The sequence below is a fragment of the Lissotriton helveticus genome, chromosome 1_2 (genome assembly GCF_964261635.1).
Source record: "Lissotriton helveticus chromosome 1_2, aLisHel1.1, whole genome shotgun sequence".
NCBI lineage: Eukaryota > Metazoa > Chordata > Amphibia > Caudata > Salamandridae > Lissotriton > Lissotriton helveticus.
Window position 1 is genome coordinate 9,618,692 of NC_136058.1, and position 21,136 is coordinate 9,639,827.

The 21,136-nt window shown below is 42.1% G+C and overlaps 1 protein-coding gene across 1 annotated transcript in view; it reads left to right on the top strand.

The window, feature by feature from the left end:
- Nucleotides 1-21,136, top strand: part of VAV3 (vav guanine nucleotide exchange factor 3) — a 1,314,294-nt gene that overhangs the window by 853,864 nt on the left and 439,294 nt on the right. The window contains exon 19 of the mRNA XM_078668453.1: nt 19,578-19,623. Within this exon, the coding sequence (XP_078524579.1) occupies nt 19,578-19,623 (46 nt within the window). The remainder of the gene's footprint in view (nt 1-19,577; nt 19,624-21,136) is intronic.

Genomic DNA, 21,136 nt, shown 5'->3' on the forward strand with positions numbered 1-21,136 from the left:
CTCCTGGATTCCGACGTTGCTGAGGCGCTGTACTAGGGTACGGTGGCAGACAGTGTCGAAGGCCGCGGAGAGGTCCAGGAGGATGAGGGCCGCTGTTTCTCCGTTGTCGAGCAGGGCTCGGATGTCATCGGTAGCTGCGATCAAGGCGGTCTCGGTGCTGTGGTTTGCCCGGAAGCCAGACTGCGAGAGGTCGAGGGAACCGTTCGTCTCGAGGAAGGCGGCCAGTTGCTTGTTGACGGTCTTCTCGATGACTTTTGCCGGAAACGGGAGTAGCGAGATGGGGCGGTAATTCTTGAGGTCGGTGGGGTCGGCTGATGGCTTCTTTAGTAGAGCGCTGAGTTCGGCGTGCTTCCAGCTCTCCGGGAAGTTGGCGATGTCGAAGGAGGTGTTGATGATATCCCGCAGGTGGGGTGCGATGACTGCGTCGGCTTTGTTGAAGACGTGGTGAGGGCAGGGGTCTGTCGGAGATCCGGAGTGGATGGAGTTCATCGTGCAGATGGTGTCTTCGGTGCTGATCGGGGTCCAGGCGCGGAGGGTGGTGGTGGGGGGCGGTGGTTCGGTCGCGGCGTGCGTCGGTTGAGTGCTGAAGCTGTTGTGTATGTCCGCGATCTTGTTGTGGAAGTAGGAGGCGAGGGAGTTGCAGAGGTCTTGCGAAGGGGTGATGTCGTTGTTTCCGGCGTTGGGGTTGGAGAGCTCTTTGACGATGTTGAAGAGGTCCTTGCTGTTGTGTGCGTTGTTGTCCAGTCGTTCCTTGAATGCGGTTTTCTTGGTGGCGCGGATCAGTTGGTGGTGTTTTCGGGTGGCGAGCTTGAGGGCAGTCATGTTGTCCGGTGTTGGGTCTCTGCGCCAGGTATTCTCGAGTGCTCTGCAGTTCTTCTTGGAGCTCTTGAGTTCGTCGTTAAACCATGGGGCTTTCTTGCTGCCGGGTTTGCTCGGCTGGGTCTTCAGAGGGGCGAGGTCGTCTGCGCAGTCGCTGATCCATTTCGTGAGGTTGGTGGCCGCTTGGCTGGGGTTCGTTGTGCTGGTGGGAGGGTTCTTGCTCAGGGAGGTAACGAGCTGGTCTGTAGTGATCTTGTTCCAGCTTCTGCGGGGAACCTGTTGCTGGTGATGGTGGAGCGTGGTCCTTCTGAAGCTGAAGTGGACGCAGCTGTGGTCCGTCCAGTGGAGTCCCGTGGCATGGCTGAAGGCGATGTCCTTGCTGGATGAGAAGACGGGGTCGAGTGTGTGTCCGGCGTAGTGGGTGGGGGTGGTCACCAGCTGCTTGAGTCCGAGGTTGGCAAGGTTGTCCAGCAGGGTGGTAGTGTTGCGGTCGTTGTTGTTCTCCAGGTGGAAGTTGAGGTCCCCGAGGAGGATGTAGTCAGCCGAGGGGAGGGCGTGTGGACTGACGAAGTCGGCGATGTCCTCGCTGAATTGTGTGCGTGGTCCCGGGGGTCTGTAGATGAGGGTGCCTCTGAGGGTGGTCTTGGGATTGACGTGGATCTGGAAGTGCAGGTGTTCGGCGGGTGCGAGGGTGTCGTCGGTGTTGGTCGTGATGCTGATGGTGTTCCTGTGGATGATGGCGATGCCTCCTCCTGTCTGGTTGACGCGGTCCCTCCGGATGATCTTGTAGCCGTCCGGGATGGCGATGGCGATGTCGGGCGCTGAGGAGGCGTTCATCCAGGTTTCCGTGAGGAAGGCGACGTCTGGGGCTGTGGTGTCGAGCAGGTTCCAGAGCTCGACGGCGTGTCTGTGGACGGAGCGGGTGTTGAGCAGGATGCACTTCAGGTGGGTGCTGCTGGTGTTCGGCTTGGTGGGTGCTGGTGTGGCGTGGGTCCGGTTGCAGGTGAACTTGCAGGAGTGGCAGCTGAAGGGTCCGTGGGTGCGTCTCGGTGTGGCTCGGTAGCAGCCCGCGGTTCGGCCGGAGTTAAGTGCGATGAGTTCGGTGGTGTCGTAGGTCCGTCGGGTCGGCTTCTGTCGGTGGGGGCCAGGGGTCCTGGCACTGGGCGCGGTCCAGGCGCGGACGGGCGTAGACGGGCTTACCTGATCAAACCTATGCACAGAAATGTAAAGCATCAGCAGAGAAAAAAGATATAGAAGACGCAAAGGGCGTTGATGGTACTCACTTGATGTCAGGGCCAATGATACAGACCACTCTTCTACTCAAATACATTTGTTTATCCAATGATACAACGTTTTTAGTCAGTGATTTAATTTACACTCCTCAGTTTCAATTTATTTCGGAGTTGCCATGGTGAGCTAATCATAATGCATGTGCTTAACTGGGAACACGTTCTGTACAATTGACTTCTGAAACATGAAAGTTTGAAATAAGGATTTAACCTTGCCTTTGGAAGGGTATGCAATATCTAGTACCTTCTTTGTGATGGCTTCTGCTGTGAATGAGGAAGATCCAAAGATAAAGACATAATCCCTAATGAATAGTTTAATTAGCTGAAGATGTTTAGTAAAAATAAAACAGACATCACCACCTAATTGACCATGTCATTGTTTAATTGAGTTGCACCCAGTAGCCCAGATACCTTGTACCCAATGTATGCTTTTATTGATCAAGGAAACAAAAGTGAAAAAGAATTTGAGATGCCCATTTATCCAAACATTTGCAGTTCCCTGCTTTGTCCCCTTTGTTTTTAATCCCCAAAAAGATGGAAATGTTGTGCTCATTATTCGACTATAAAGTCTTAAATAAGAACACTATCATGAATTATTATCATCTACCTAATATTTCACTTCTGTTAGAACAACTTAGGGAAGCACATATTTTGTCTAGGATTCATTTAATAGGGGCTTACCATTTAGTTCAAGAGAAGAAAGGTGAGGAATGGAAAAAAGAGTTTTGAAATAAATGTTGAATATTTGGTTATGCTGTTTAGGCTGTTATGCTCCTGCCACCTTTCAATTTTTGGGGAAAGATTTTATGAGATACTATCTAGATATTTTTGGTATCATTTACATTGATGACATTTTGTATTTTCAAACAATTTGGAGAATGTTATCCAGCATATTAGATTGGTTTTGCAAATATTGAAAGACACTATTTATATGCATAAACAGAAAACCTTCAAGTACAATCAAATGCAGTAGAATTTTTATTTTTATGTTTACTACTTAAATTATTCAAATATATAAGGGAAATGTAAAACAGTTATTGGCTGGCACTCATGATTGTAAAAGATGTTCCATTTTATTTCTAACAGCAATGTAGCCATTGCTTCTCTTTCATTATTTTTCCAATCGCCAAATTGTTCAAAGAAGGAACTCCTTCTGGATAATCTCAAGAAATGGAGAGAGAGCATTTCAGTTGTTACAGATAAAGTTTATCACAACACCAATTTTAAGATGTCCATACAAGTATCATTTTTCGAAGTAGCTAATGCATCCAATAAAGCTGTTAGAGAAGTATTGTCCCAATAACATCCAGAGACAAGTCAACTGCATCCAGTGGTATATTATTCCACAAAACACAATCCTATGGAATTTAATTGTATCATTACTTAAAAATACCTCTTATTCATTAAATCTGCTTTTGAGGGTTGGTGTCTTTGAGACATTGGGTTGTTGATTGACTGGGGTGTGAGCCCTGGTCAAGCAATAACCAAAATCTCTTGCAGGGTGAACCACAACAAGTCACTACATTAACCAGTGTTTAACCATCAGTAGCTTGAATCAAGAAGCAGCCAGGCTTAACTTAGGGGTGATGTGTAAAGTATTTTTTATACAGCACTCAAATAATACTAAGGTAAAAAACAAAACACAACAAAAACCCCAAACCAATTTAGAAAAATAAAATACTTTTTAATGTTGATTTGACACCAAAATAACAAAAAGCCAATCAGTTGATACTGAGTTTTGCATTTCTAAAGTTTTTAGTAAAATCTAGCACCTAAAAGATCATAGCGCAAACCATGGACATCAGGTCATGCGAGACTGGGCCAAAGTATAAAGTTAAGGCTGACAGTGATGGAGGGCATTTTGGATACAAGAAGTGGATTGGACCCGGTCAGCACTTATTTACAGACTTAGAAAAAGTCTTCAATAAAAATGCCTGAAAAGGTAGAAGTTCAGCAGGGAAAGGCTGCAGGAGTATCCGAGGAGGGAGCGTCATCGTTGGATGGACCTGGAGTGAAGCCATGGTGAGGATTTTTACCTTCAGACTCAGGGATTCAAGTTTGGCAATCCTACAGCAGACAGTGAAATGCGCTGTCCGCTCTAGGATTGCCAAACCCTTGATGCAACCGAACACCAGAATAGGAGTTATTGCTGGTCTGACGGGCGGTCCTGTGGTGGTCTGACAGCAGCAGTCTGGTAGGCTCATAGAAGAGCTTACAATGCAGACGCCGCTCTCAAAGTAACGCCTGCATCTTTCTGCACTGTGTGGCATACATGCCACACCGTGCAGGAACTCTGAATGCAAATCGAGGGGGGAACTACATGTGCCCCTCCACATGCACCCCATGGGACCTGAGGCGGCAGGGTGCTCTATTAGGTGCCTCTTAGTTGTCTCACCGCCACACTTTTCATGGTTGCCTCACCATCATAAAAAGGGTGCTGGTGAGGCACCTCGAAATATGCTCTGTGCTGCTGTTGCAGCATGCTAGCATATTTCTGCCTCTGACCCTGTGTGAATGCCTCTGCGGCATTCACACATGGTCCCTGGATCCCTGGCGATTGCAGCGGTCCTGTAGCGGTTCAACCGCTGTAGTTGTAATACTGTGGGGTCACACAGTGCAGCGGTGGTTGGACTGCCGCCACAGGTTCAGCAGTCCTATAGACCGCTGAACTCGTGAATAGGCCCTAAGTCTCTGATGTGAAAGACGAGGAAGAGGTTCTGTTGCCAAGGTCAGTTCCATGAGGTCGGATACCCCTTTGGTGTAGGACCGCTGAAAAGGATTTGCTGCTGTGAAGAAGAACGTAGCAGGAAAAGCTGCAAAATCAATGCGATCAGTGATGCACCACAGGCAGCAAGACAAGCAGATTTGTCCCAATATCCTCCTAGTCTCTGAGCACTTTTTGGCCAAATTTTGTTTAAGTCCTCTGGTTTTGGAATTGGCAATCTGGGTACCTTTAGCACCACAACCAAGGGTCCAGGACACCCCTTGAAGCTTTAGGATTCCCTCAGGCTGGGTCCAGGTGCAGGTTCAAGATGGTGGGAGCATTTTATTTCCCTGTGGCTCTGAACAGGAGGCCAGAAAACTAGCCCTTGGAATCACTTCTGGTAATCCTGGGTGCCGATGAAGATCAAGGGCTCGACAGCAGGGCTGGCCTCTGAGGGTTCAAGGCAGGCTCCTGGCAGCAAATCCTCAATTACAGGTACGGCAGTAGTCTGTCAGAGTACAAAGCAGGTTTCAGCAGGAGGCAGTCTACTGAGAGTCCTTGCGCAGGTCTAGTAGTGAGCTGAAGAGTTGGTCTGATGCTACTATTTTTATACCCTATTTCCCTTCTTCTGGAAGGTGGGAGAAGCTTTTGGAAAGGTTCTTTGAAGTGCATGGAATTTCATGAATCCCTTTCCCGGGCTTCAAGCTAGCTGAAGTGATAAGGCAGGCGTGTTAGGCCCTTTGTGTGGAGATCGGACACAGCATATACAAGTGTAAGTGGGGCTGTGCTCATCTCCGCCCCATCCTGCAAGTTGATGTCCTATTGAGGCACACTTAATTCTTCTATTGCGTTACTGTCTGGGAGGTATTAACTAGGTCTAACTCTAAGCTACACCCACTCATGTGACCCAAGACAGGCTGCAAGCACAAAAGGCAGGAAAATGACAACTTTCTAAAAGTGAAAACAACATGGATGAAATGCTTGAATTAACCCAACACACTTCTGGCAGAAAATGCAAAAACTACAAGGGGATGGATGGAATGCTTGGATTAATCTCAACCACTGGCAATAGCTTTGACTGCATCTCGGTCCATTTTTTTTCCTCCTCCATGCCACCTTAGTTTGGACCCAGCTATATGCAAATCAGTCTTGACCCTGCTCTTCTTGTGAACAGTCCAGCCCAAATGGCCAGGCCCTCCCTGAACCGAAACACAAGCAACCTGGGACCAGATTCCCGGTAGCAGGGTCAAGACTGATTTGCAAATGGCTGGATCCAAACTGGAATGGCATAGTGAGCAAAAAAATAATGGCTTTAGGTCCAGATCTCTAACTGGGGTTGAGTGTTTGACATTTTTCAGCTTTCCATCCGTCAATTGTGCTTTTTGAAAATTTCTAAAAGTGGCATTTTCAAAACTGTAATGCAAAATCAGACTTTTTCATCAAAGAGGGTTTATCATTAAAATTTCCTAGGTACCAAACATGACATAACTACCTTCTCCCAATTGGAAACTACACTTATTAAATGTTAAATGTTATACGGAATCCCTAATGTTATACCATCCTAGTGGTAGCATGGACCAGCAGTCATAGGCTAAGACTTCTGAGAGCATGTGAAGCAAGCTGTTTTACCAATTATAATCCCTTGAATACCAATTGAAAGGACACCACACAAGGTATATATCAAATATATATGTATTCATTTCTAACACAACCCCTCTGCACTCTTTATAAGGTCAGAGGTAAAAGTACATCACAAGTTACTCAATTAGCATACAATAAGTTGCACAAATACAGTTATGCCCTAGGGGCCTCACAAACCATATACTAAGAAAGTGGTATAAGAACCACGTCTGAAACAGTGAGTAGGCCTAGGGCCTGGGGAATCGCTGGGGCTACACTAAACAACCAAAGGTTAGGAAGTAGGAGGCCCACGGAAGACGCGTGCAGTGTCTAAACACAGTCGTGACTTATAATAGGAAACAAAGAAGTGACAAAGTTACTGTTTAAGGGCACTTCCGGATGGACTACGACAAAACCCCTTTAGACTAGGACACTTCGATAGTCAAGACCCACGGTAGCACCGGAGTACTCGTGTTACCTCACCCAGGGAAGCCAGGTGCATAGGTGCCTTTTGGTGTCGGGTTTCGTCATTGTTTTCTATGTAGATCTGCAAAGAAGTGCTGCAGGCGACCAGAGGAAAAGTGTCCGGGTGGATCCAAGGGTGGATCGAAGATCTGAAGAACCTGAAAGCAGAGGGGACAGGGTCTGGGTCACTAGCCAGTGACCAGGAAGGTACCAGGAAGGGACCAGACGATGTCACGATGATCTCAGGTGAAGAGATGAAGCTTGTCTCTGCTGCCACGAGGTCCAGGAGGTGTCAACGACAACCAAGAGCTGGATTTGAGCTGTCCCATGAAGGATCTAGTTGACTGCAGTGTCGGTATCTGGATTGGACCCAACAAATGATGCAAAAGGAATGCTGAAAGAAGTGATGGATATTTATGCTTCATTTGATGCAGTGTGCAACTGCCTTCCAAACTCTCCTTCTTTGCTATATCCTCCTTTGACAGCACCTTAACTTATATTCAGTTGGAAAGGCTTGCATGCCCTCCTGCACTGATAATTCATACCAAGCAATAGGCAACCACTCAAACTCATTGACTTAAATAAATGTGAAAGTCCTTACTGCATATTCACAAATGCCCCAATTTGCTGTAAATATTCAGGTAAATGTAAATACTACAAGTTAAATACAAGTTTTACATTACATATGATACATTGCAAGCTTAATTACATTAATTTAACACAGGCTCATAGGGCCAAATTTAGGGAATCTGTGCAGTAGATTAATGGATGTCAGAAGGGTGTATGTAACCAATAAAGTATGAAGATAAATAAAATACCTTTAATTCGAAATCTATCGCCTCAAAGGAATCCAAACAATAGGTATATTTTAAGCTATTTTAGTAAAGGAATTCTTTTATGAAGTAAACTTTTAACCAGTTGCTGAAAATTGCAATCTTTATAATCACATCACTTTTGTAGCCACATGGAAGTAAAACTGCATGGGCAACAATTAATCATAAAACGTCCAACGGAGAATCGTTTAAAAGAGTATTTAGCACCAGATAGATAAGCAGACTTAAATATAACCATATTAACAAATGTTTGGTAGATCGTGATTAAGGGAGGTGCCTGGGAGCTCAAGTTATCAAGCAATAGATCAATTTTAATTCAATTTACAATGGATAATGAGATACCCAACAAAGCACACATATATAGAAAAACATATGCATTGAAACGATGATTAAACAGCCAATTGTGCACAGTATAATTAATCAAAATGAGCCTGTTATCTAGAAATGAAGGTGCTACTCATATTAAGCAGTGCAATTATAGAGATGGTAGTCTTGTGTTTCTTTAGAAATTATTTCATGTTGGATGTCCTACAGCCATTTGAACACAAGACCATCCTCAGGACATGCGGGTATTCCCAGTTCAATATGACCCCATCGCTGAAAGAAAAATCATAATAGATATATTGGAGCTAAAGTCAGGCAACACACATACATAAAAGAAGCAGCCAGTGTTACCAAAGCTTTAAGGCAATGACCACATCAGTGCCAAATGCTATAGCAGCTGTGTGTTCATGTGCTAATGTCATAGTAGGTGAGTAGCAAAGGCCACAGAAAGAGAACAATGCACAAACAAAATCACTTTAACCTATCATTGAATCATCATATATAATAAGGCCTACCTACAAAAGTCATATTGAGTAGCATAACGTTTTCTACTGATGGTGCACATATGTGCAATAAGCCGGTTAGCTAAATTCAACCCCCAATACATATCAATAGCTACTACAGTTTAAAGATTGGAGCATACTTACAGGTCGAAACAAAGTACCCGAAATATTTACTTTTTTTTGTGCGATGCATTTGTATCCCGAGGTTACTTCTGAGAAAAGCAATATAAAAGGGTCCTCCTTGGCCAAACACATGTCTTATCCCCTTTTTGTATGGGACATTTTTGCACTTCTTCAGCCTTTTTGCTAGGTGGAAATGCAACATGTTTAGACAGCTTATCGGTATTACTAGATCGGTACGAAATAAGTGCTTGATTAAAACCTTTGAATATAGAATATAGTTTCCATTTGTAAACATAGTCCTGAAACCCGGAGAGAATATTGTCCCTTCCCAAAAAGGAAATGAAAATGTGAAGACCATCTTTAATTTTGTGATTTATAGGTTGCCGAGGTAATTACCTCCGCCATGCTGGTTGGACCAACGCCCACCATATTTAGAGATCTCCCCGACTCCATGGAGATCTCCTTGCCTGCAAAGGAGCCTCAGCAACTTTGACTCACCTGAAGGCACTGAATTTTGCTGAGTGGCACTCTGTAAACCTTTCATTTTCCAAAAAGTAAGTCTCAAAGTGAGAGTTAATTTTGAAAAGCAAAAATACTCAGGGCCCTGCCACACTGGGAATTTTCACCCAGGGTGTGAAAGTCATTGCTAAAACAGCTTACCCAAATATTAACATACTGCTGGGTACTAGAGACATTGCAGACTTTTAAACATGTTTTCATTTAACGAATGCTCATTTTCCTATCATAAGAAAAAGGTAAAGGCATGACAAAGGATGCAAAGTGGAAACTGTGTATTACTCTTGTCCACTTTAGTGGAAAAAGTAATTTACTGAAACAGTCACTGACTGCATGCCTGAAAGGAAAAAGTAAAAAGTCAGTCAGCAAGCACATGTTGTCATTCAATCACACTGAATAGCATCTCGGCATTTGTTGTAGCCATTTGTTGTTCTACAGTGAGACCCAAGCATATTCTGTGCTTGCAATCTTTCCCATCACTACAGTTTTAGTGTACAGGTGCTAGCGCTCAGTTATGAGCTAGTGTCCTATGCTGCATGCAGTACTTCACATCAGAAAATTCTATACATTCCACAGTGATTACTGAGCTTAGAGGAGCATTCCAATAATTATCCTGTCTTGAATAATTCAAGCTTTCACTGTCAGGTGCCATCATTCAGAAACATCAAAGTATCTCTGGGCATCAAACCTTAGAAGCCTGGCAGCTTATTCAAAATGTTTGCTGAGACAACATTGCCTACTTGCCTCCTATTTATTTGCTGAAATTCGTTTCTGTTGGCCTTAAGACTCTGTGTACTTTTCCATTGCTAACCAGTGCTAAGGTACTTGTGCTCACTCCCCTAAACAAGGTTTGATTGGCATACACCCAACTGGCATATTTAATTTACCTATAAGTCCCTTGTAGAGTGGTATACCATATACTAAGGGCCTGTAAATTCAATGCTACCAGTAGGCCTGCAGCAGTAAGTGTGCCACCCACTTAAGTAGCACCATAAAACATGTTGCAGGTCTGCCATTGCAGCCTGAAGGCAGTTTTAAACTGCCATGTCAACTTGGCATCTAAACCCCTTTGCCAAACCTTAAACTCCCCTCTATTACATATAAGTCACCCTTAAGGTAAACCCTATGAGGCCAACAGGGCAGGGTACTGTGTAATTAAAAGGTTGGACATGCTGGCAGAAGACCCTTCCACTGCTTACCCTAAATAAGATGTGAAAACTGCTCCCAGAGTAGACACAATGGCTTAGGACTTTTCACAGGATGACCTGGATGTGAGGTAGGCAATATATATCAGCTTAGGAAGTGCAGCTGGATAGCGCTCAGGAACTTCATTAACATGAAACAGACCTGGGCGAGGCCTACCCAAGAAAAGCCTGGACAAATTCAAGCTACATAAAAAAGATGAAGTCTAGCAGTAGAAATCTGGACCACATAAAGCCATGATAAAATATCTGACCAGTGCAAGCATTTTTGTGGCCACAGAATTTTAAATTTTTCCCACTCTGAGCTTACTGTTGAAACCAATGGCTTCAGAGGGACCTCATCCACTGACTGTTCAACTTCAAGAGGATTTCGATGGACACAGCCTGTAGCCTTGCCTGATAAGGAATTCTGACTTCCATTTCAGAGATTAAGGGCCTGATTTAGATCTTGGCGGTCCATTTACTGTCCTGCCGCCGCAGCGGGACTAAGTACTCTGCCTAGCTGGCGGTCTTCCACCTGCTGTATTTAGATGTACACGTGATACTCAGAAAACCGCCACTGTGGCTTTCTTCTGTGTTTGCTAAGCACCAGTCATCTTGATGTATCCGCTGGGCTGGAGGTGTCCTGTGGGCTGATGGGACGACGGTGGCGGGGAGACAGGTAAGTAACATTTTTACTTTTAAGTAAAACATATATGTTGTGTGTGTATATATGTATATGAAGGTTATGTGTTGTGAGCATACTTAATGTATATCTGTACACACCATGAACCTGTACCTTTGGGTCCGTAACAACAGGGTGGCGGTCTGTCGCGGTCAAGGTGCTGCAGATAAGGGGGTGCACTGAAAAAAGGAGAGTTTTCACCCCTTTTTGTCCATTCCGCTCACTCGAAGTAGGAGGGATTCCTGCCAGGATTCCCTTAGAAACATCCCATATCCCAAATCTAGAGGGTGGGAATCCTGGCTGGAGTCTCGCCGCCGCCAACTTCAGCCCATCCTGCGGTGCGGACGGGAAGCTAAGTCCTGGTGGAGCCAGCGGGACCATGGTAGACTTCTCTCCCATTGCTAGCCAACATCTAAATCGGATGGGTGGACGGCAAGGGCAGTGGGCAGGAAGACCACCAAAAAAGCCCTCTCCGGCATCTGATCAGGCCCTAAATCAGAAGGAAATCCTCTTTGACTTGGATAAAACTGCTTGGTGTATCTGACCCACACGTCATTGAATTCAGCCTGAAACCACACCTAGATCTTGGTCAACCTCGAAAAGTGAATACTGTGGCATTTGATTTTTTGTTGACACTTTTTGCCTTAAATTAAAAAAAATAATAACTCTGGTTCCCCTTATTGCATTGTTGTTGTTTTGGTGTAATTTCATTCTTTACATTGTTCTCTAGTTTTCCTAAGTTAAGCCTGTTACTCTGTTCTATAGTAACCGTGGCCCAGGTTTAAGGGTTTAAGTCTATTTTTAAATGATTGAAACTGTGTTTTACTCTACAGGTTTCTAGTCCTATTACTTGTAGTGGACTCACAGCCACACCAAATAACAATCCATTGTCTTACAGTCTTCGTTCATCCTTTCCTCAGTCAATATAATTGAATGAGTTAAAAGAAGTCTTTCAGTTGCTGTGTTTTAAGTGATCCTTTATTTTGGGAATTTCTCTTCAAAGATAAGTATAATATTTTTTAACAAGTATTCATTTGTATTTCCAAGGCAACAGCCAGGTATGATGCTTCTAACAATTGTCCAAATATATTTCCAGTAAAACAGCTGACATGTTTTACCCTACAGTGAGTACCACATGGGGCTTATTTAAGGCTTACAAAACCCAGTCAGATTACATTTATGTACTGTGATCATTGTCGGTGTGTAAGGGACCATCCTCCTAGGCATTTGCTATGAGGTGTTGCAGTCTGGTCCCTATGTGTTACATGAATCCTATTCTTGACTACAAGGTACAGTCTGTATGGATCTGCAGTGATGGAAAAAATAAGTTGTCACTTAAATCACAGCAAGTGAAAGACTGCTTTCAACCTATTGTATGATTTTGAATAAGGGGAGATACATAAGAATATTTAAGTTAGTACTTCAAGAACTATGTAAGTAGCAGGGAATAATCCTTGAAAAAACAGAAAATGTCAGGTACTCAGGCTCATGCTGAGTATTGCAGGAAAGTTGAACTCGGTGGTGCTTGAACTAGATTTCTAATTTAAAGTTTTACACAATTAGCTCTTGCACCATGAGTTTTCCTCCTGGAAACTGCTTTGAGTATTACCTGGAAGAATTTGCAATGTTAGAAGATTGTGCCCAGTGGAATATTGTGCCATAAGACCAGTCAAAAAGACCTGTTTCACATGTTATTTCCGACTTTCCAATGGGAGAACCGATATCAAGAGCCAAACTCAGCTAGATAATACTAGTATTATGCAGTAACACTATTTCCCTTGTGTGATACTTTACAATTGATAGATATGTAGATCTCACCACAAGATGGTTGGAGTAGGTCTTTATTGAAATATTGTAGATTCAGCCTTAGAGCAATATAGTTCATTCATTGAATTACCTTGCTGTGCATTTCTGAATATATGTTTATCATTTGCTGTCATTCAAACAGAATTTAACAGGGATTTTCTATTTATGCCTATGAATTCACCTTTCAAGTTTACAATGAGTATGAAGTGTTATACTGAGCGTCAAATATGCTTAGGAGTGAGATCCTGAAATACAGGATATTTATCAACACTCATAGTCAAGAATGTTTGTAATTCTTAGTTATAAGATGGCCTATGTAGTGTTCCAGAATTTTGGAGCTGGGGATAATTCTCAGATCCTACCAGCAAGTTGACTAGGAGCTGTTGAATGTTTTTGTACATTTGGACTTTGTAGGGTCAAAGAATAGCATATTCTAAAAGTATAATGAACAGCTTTATGCAGAGTTGAACTCATAGCCGTTTGGATGCAGAACGTTCTACGACACAGGTGCTCCTTGACAGAAATAGTTAGACAGTGACAATTTGTGTTTGTTCTTGAAGTAGACTGAGTAATGTGGTGGCTGTTGAAGTCTGAAAAAGTTAATCAATACAATGTTCTAACAAAAATTAATGTGTGGACTCGCAGATAATGTGTGCTCTCCTGTACTGTAAGAGTGGTGGAGCAGGGATTGATTATGGTCATACTTTATTTGTTTCTCTAAAAAGAATATGTGATTGGGCTTCCATTTGAATTTGTGTATAAACTTGCAATGTATGCACCGTGAATATTGTAAGCATAATTTGGAAATTGGTCTAGTGGCTTGAGTTGCCATCTTTAGAACCTGGGGACCACGGTTTGGATCACGGCCTCTGTGCTAGTCTCAACAAAGTGTGTTTCTGGACAAATCTCTTCATCTCCCTGTGCCTAAAATATGTGTAACATGTGTTTGTGTAATCCCCATTTGATGTATACGATCTTTTAGATAGACTCCTGATGTAATGTATAGTGCTCCTTTGCTTCACACCTAGCTAAGCACATATGAATACCAATACATACATATTTGATATATTCAGTTATTGAATAGAACACTTTTCTCCACGCACATCAACAACACGTGCTATTACCCCGCGTTTTTAACTCTGCAAAAACTTTTACAACTTAGGCCTTTACAACACAGTCCATTACAACGCATTGTCCATTACAACACTAATTTACTGTTCTAACTCTACCGGGGCATTGTAATGATGAATGTGTTGTAATGGTTTGCGGTGTGAAGCTCTGCATTGTAAAGATTTTTGCAGAGTAAAAAATGCTGGGTAATGATATGTGTTGTAACGCATGCAGAGTAAAGGATGTTTCCCTCAGTTAATTCATGACATCTTTAGTGGATTTCAGTATTTTAAACAACAAACATCTATTGCTGCACTATGTTGAGGTTTTGGGTCTTCCTTCATGTCAGTAATTTGAGTTCACATAAGTGCATGTTATAACACTAACAACATTTGTTGATTAATTGCTAGATGAATGGATTTTGTGTGATAAGCAAAGTGCTTAAACCAATAAATCAGGATGAGCAGAATTTGCAAGGAAAACATGCTCCACAAGTGTTAAATGCAGAAGTAATGTTCAGCAAGCATACTGTAAGTATAGTGACAGAACCGTGAGTATTGAACTAATGAAATTAAAAAGGAGGAGTAGACTAGTATCTAGGATCAAGGAGTGTAGGAAATGATGAATGAGGATAATACAATTGTAATCAAACTAAAATAGAAAAGGAAAAAAAGATAGTCAATTCTAATGGGAGATGATTATTAGAAAAAACAAGATACCATTATGCAGCTCAAACAAGATAGAGGTCAAGAACAATCACCTGGTATCATTAGCCTAAAACAACTAAAAAGCAACAGGAAATATCACATAAACAAGTGGATGACTGATAGCCAGCAAAGCAAGCCAAATGTTTGACTGTTATGGTTACACACTGCCAAAGATAGTAGCTCTGACTTTTTTAAACCACTCATGTTGTGCCAGGCACATGAGGTGAAGAGGCATTGTGCTTCCAGGGGTTAGGGCTTGCTGGTACACAGACCTTCAGAAGAGCCCCCGGCACATGTGTCCAGGGTACATTTAATGGAGTACTTGAACTGTGTGACCTTTCCTTAAAGTGTACCCCCTAAACACCATGAAGCCCGTAAGGGGTCACCATGGGTATTTTCAGCTGCCACTTTGTATATATTTGTTAATTTGTAGTATTTAGCTGTGTGTAATAAAGTAGTTTTCCTTTTTAAAATTAAAAGCAGTGGATAGCAATGTATTAAATGTTGTTTGTTCCATTTCTGAGTTCTGAATCTCTAGTCCTTAGCACCTCTCCTAAATAAACATTGTCTGCTCGCTACCATGAGTGGCAAGTTCTAAAAAGATTTGCTTTGTTCCGGGTTTGGGGTCCTTGGTAACCGGGCACTATGACACCAGTGGCAAAAGACCTCAGTTGTTACAATTGGGTCAATTACCTTCTGACTTCCCTAAGACCCTCCGACTCACATTTCTCCCAAACTGTAAGTGTATTGCACTCTCTTGTAAACACAAATTTTGTGGCTTGCCATTGTTTCCTATTGACCTGACTCACCTATCTGCCCTCATGTGATGGGCATGGATGAGGCTAGCAGTCAACTAACATCATCACTACAGCACCCTGCCTTGGGACTGCCCTTCACATATCCCGCTTTCTTATTGGCTACATGCGTCAGAAAGTCTCCTATAGTCCAATATTGCTTGCTGGTACCAGACATATATTAGTTTCTCACCTTCTGAATTTAGATATCCCTCATGGAGGCGTCAGTAGCAAAACAGGCTCAGTTGTTTCTGTTGGCCTTCAGTGTATAGATCAATTGCTTTCAGCAAAATGACTGAACCCAGGGACACTCTGGGTCCCTGATCACCAATCGCCCTATTCAACCTGCACACAATGAGTTGCTCTACTTCAAAGCAGGCTCCATATCTAGCTGAATATACGCACTGATATATTCTGTTCCAATATCCCACTGCTTTCCTGCCATCTGAATTCTAAGGACCTCAAGGGAGTGGCCATTAACCATTGGGGTAGTAGATTGCTGTCCGTTTTTTCTGTATTTTGCAACTCTCTAAGCATCACAAACACCTTAAAGGAAGATAGAAAAATACTTTATGCCGCAACCATTTTTTTCAAATTGATTTCTGTGACCCCGGGCTTCACAGAATGATCCACTCTAATGAAGGCTTTTAGAGTTATCAGGTGATCACTGTGGAATACCCATCCTATTAGTTCTGGATTTGACATGGCAATATTTTGGGGACAGTAAGAGGACTATTCTGTGTCTCAGGCTCCCTTGATAGTATCCCATCAAGTCCGCCCCCAAAAAAGCAGATCCATTTAAGAACATGGTTGGTATAGCTGGGGTTGAAGCTATGGAGCTATTTAGTTGGCTGGAGTGCATCATCAGGTATTTCTTGTTGGGTGTCAACTATCACTAAAGCCAGCCTCATGAATACTTAGGGCCTGATTACAAGTTTGGTGGTGCAGCATGGGTCCATCCTGCCGCCACACCGCCAGACCCGTGGTCAGGCCACCCAGCAGATTACAAGTATTTCTCATGACTGACAGGATTTTTTTTACGTTCCCAGGGAGAAGCCCTGAAAATGGACACTGCAATGGGAACGCCAAAAACAGTTCCTGCATGGCATGGAGTGTAAAGTCCATACCGTGCAGGAACTGGGGTGTATGCACACAGGGGGCACGTCTTGTGCCCCTCTGCATGCACCCGATGACGTAGAGGCATTTGTTTCTTCTCTGTCATGGTTTTCATGGAGGAGGAACTGCCATGAAAACCGTGGCGGAGAGGAAACTTGTAATATGCCGTGGCGGTCCTGCCAAGCATATTGCAGCATCCTGACCACTGCAACATCACCAGGGACCGGTGGGTGCGGCAAAGCAATGGACAGCCGACTGTCCTAGTTGTAATAGGGCGGTCAGAAGACCACCACTGCCACACCCCCACAAATCTGGCGGTTGGTGGACTGCCATATTCGTAATTAGGCCCAAAGAGTTTTTGAGTGGAGGCTCGGAGTTGGACGCACAACCAACTAGGCTTGTCCCCTGCTATTCTCATTTCAGTAGAAGAGCTGAATTGGCTATGCAGAAATGTTCTGTGTTGACATATGTTCTGAGTTGACTGCAGGTTGCAGTTGGCCAAAGAAGTCATTTTTAGCACCACTGCTGAAAGTGCTGGAACACAGTGCTGCACTCAGGCTTGAGATAAAAGTAGTATTTAAAGAGGATTTAGTGGCATGTTGGCAGCTATGGAATAGAGATTGGAAGACAGTATCAGAACAAGGTTTATGTAGGGCATGGAAGGTCACGTGGTTGGGGATCAGAGGGGAATGGTGCAGTACAAGATGGGTGGAACTGCAGTGAGTGAGGGCTAAAGTGCCTACTAGAAAGATCAATGGAGTTACGGTTGCAGGGGAGACAACAGGCGATAAGGAGGAGTCACTGTGTTATCCAGTAATAAAAAGCAATGCCTGCTGCATTGCTTCAGAAACCGTGAGAATGTTCACTGTTTTTTTATCGTGCATTATTTTAATCATTAATTAAAAAAATTGCACAGTTGTTTTACGAAATGGAAAGGAATGAGCATTGTCTTATTTATTAACGAAAATGAAATCGTTGTTTTGACCCCATTGGTGACAAAGATGAAGACATTTTCCTATACATAAGGGACCGTAGAGCATACAAATACAGTGTGACAAAGGAAACTTGTAAAGTCTTTGTGGTCTTTGTGTAATGCTATGAAATAAAGGTGTGTATCTAAAAACACTGCTTTGTTACAACTGTTAAATCAGATTTAGATTGACAGCCCTATGTTGCTTAAATGATAGCTATGCTCTGTGGATTTCTACAGCTGTTAAAACTGATTGTCAGTCCTTCGTGTTGGTAATTGCCCCATTCTGTCACAATTGAATAATTCATGAAAAATTCAACTTTTCCTACTCCATAAACAAGCAACCTCACCCTTGAAAGCATAACTAAATATAAATATGAAAATTAAACTATGAAGTGATGTCCGATGAAAACAAATTTGACTACATTGGATATATTCAAAAAGCCTTTTGCGCACCTATGTTACATTTAAGTGTGCAAATCACTTATACGAATGTAAATTCTCATGTTGTATTTACAAAATGTGATTTTACACTTACAAGTGACTTACACATGATTGCTGTTATATCAGTATGGTTAAGTGTCCATAATGTTGCTCTAAGGACCACTAGATGTGCATTCCAGGTTTGTGATGCGTTGCAAATTTGGTGAACACCAACATATTTGCAAGTTTGTAGATACTCACAAACATTTACAAGGCACATTTCTGCCCTGGATACTTAATCTGGCATAGTGTAGAAGTAAATCAGTGTAGATATTGTGGTAATCCTCAAATATTGAAAGAAGTACGTTGGAAGAGTTTCTTGATGAGGAACAATATTTATCCGATAGAGAAATAAAAAAGTATTCAGGTGTGCATAAATGTAAATCTGTAACATTTACGCATCTGTCAATCCTCATGGATATGAGAAACTTAATGCTCAAAACAGAGTTTCTGAACCACTCCGCAGAAACGTCTCTAAAGCTTAAAGTGAGTCCTCTTGAAGATCTTTGTGAATCCTAAAAAAAAATCTGAAATTGACTCCAGTTATAGGGGAAATGTTACAGGACTAAGGGCCATATGTATCAAGCCTTTTGTGATTCGCAAAGGCCGAAATTCGCAGAATTTTGGCCTTTGCGAATCGCAAACGGCCTTTTTGCATGTTTTGGGATGTATGACACATTCCCAAAATAAGGAATTGCAAACTTGTGCGATTCCTTATTTTTCCATAGCATTTAGGGAATCGCAATTTTGCGATTCCTTAAATGCTATGTATGTAGCATTTTTGGCTTGCGAATTGTGGTTAAGAATTCGCAAATTACCACCAACTTGTAGTTGATGGTAACTTGCGAATTCTTCCAAAAATGCACAAATTGGCATTTTTAAAGGTGGCATGTGATGCACACACACATGCCCATAGGGCATGTATATGCGCCATATGCACACACATGTACATTTAAGGGGTGCAGCAGGGTGTCTTTGAGACACCCCTGCACCCATGCAATAATTCTCAAATTGCGATTAGCAAATTGTGAATTTGCAATTTGAGAATTATTTTGCATTCATTCCTATGGGCCTCCTGGCCCATAGGAATGCATTGGAAATTATTCCTTAATTGCGAATTCGCAAAATGCGAATTCGCTAATAAGGAAGCTTAAGGAATCGCAAATAAAAAGCGATTTTTTTCATACATACCATTTTGCAATTCCTAAATAGCAATTCCCTAAAATTCGCTATTTAGGAAATGCAAAATAGTTTGATGATACAAATGGCCCTAAATTTCCAAAGTTTAAAACATTTTTTTTTTTTTACAATTTCTGGTCAATTGTTTTCAATGTTGTTGTGTATTTGTAAGGGGTTCTCAGTACGAACTGAATGAAGCCTCATCTTTGTAGTGAATGGTTAATTCAGTTATTACTCTCTCTTTCGCTCTTTCTCTGACTCTCTCTCTATATATATATGTATATGTATGTGTGTGTGTGTTTACACATATGCAACCAATTAAGGTCAGCTTGTGTTTTGTCTTTTCACAGAAACAAACAAATGGACTCCGCAGACCTTCTAGACACATAGATCCAGGTTTGCTTTACTCCATGTTTCTAATTAAAGGTTTAAAGTTAAACATTAGATATGAAACGAGAAGATTTACATTGTGATGTCACCATATATGGCTTTGTTGTTTAAATATTTGCCTGAGCTGTTAAGTACAGTCTTATGATCTATCACTTGTACAATGTCGTATTCATCATAGCGAGCCCCTGGTCACTGTGAATCTTTTCTAGCGTCCTATTGTAATGTGCTGTGCAAGGTAAACACAAATCTCCTGGAGGGGTTGTAGTGATAAATTGCGCTAAGAAGTATTGGCTTTGTTTTTACCAAGGTTTTAAAGAGACTTTGCTTTATTGTGGATTTCTGGAGGGTTTGTTATTCAATTATGTGCAATAAATATCACACAAAAATTAAAGTTTTTTTTTTTACAAACTGTAGCCACAATTGAGTGAACCTCTTCCCTTGAGACCAATTATTTAGAGGCAAATGAGTTCTTTAGCGGTAATGCTAGCACTCCAAACATAGTCCTTGCCATAATTTTAGAATAATTATGTTTTTGTCCTTTCCGTGTTTCTCTCTATACTTTAATTACTGAGCATTTATTATAAAGATGGTGCTAGTGTTGTAAAAAGAAGTTGTAAATTGCTAAAGGTTTCCGAATGCAGAAAGCGACGCTTCCTCTAGAAGAGCATTAAATTGCAGCAGAACCCGACGCAGTACCCATCCTTTTGAATTTATATATTCCTCTAAAGGAAACGGGGACACTTTCCACATTGTTGATTATACATTTCATCTTGTTTCAACATTCGATCACATAATTCTTCATACAATTATACTCTTCATAAAACCAGATTCCCTGCCCCTAAACAGGACAATTATGCTCTGGCTGGAGGTATGTGTTTCACAGCACGAAAAAGATAGTACAAATGTGTCTGTCGTGAATCATGAGTCCAAATCTGTATGTCTTGTAAATGTATCCTAATAGTGTGAATTTTAAGGATTATGGTTATTGGTGGTGATTCACTGGAAAATAAGCGGGGTCCGATGTAGAAAGCATTCTTGGGTTTTCAGAGTAATGCATTTTGCATTATGCAAAATCTTTGTTGTTATTTGGTAAAATTTTATTTTATTTTTTATATTTTATTGGCATTTTGCATGTTATCAACACAGTTTCCATTTGTTCATGTCACATCAACTTACATAGTCCTTGTCTCCAATATGTGGAGCCAACATGCTTCAAATATCAGGAGCTCATATCCTCAGAGCATCCTCTGAGACGCTTATAGTTCATATTTTGCTTTTACCGTTTTGTTAACAATGAATACCAATAGCATTCAGCTTACCCCCCCTCCTTAATGTTGTGTTATTACGTACATATACAAGAGAAAAACCTGTCCTACTTGTAATATGATAGTCGTCTATACTGCGTTCTTTGTTGGAGGTCTAGTCATTTTCTCTATGTCTAGCTCTTCCTTTTCTGATGGAATTAGTTCTACCTACCCATCCGGGGAGTCCTCTTTTTTTAAATTTTTTATATCTACTG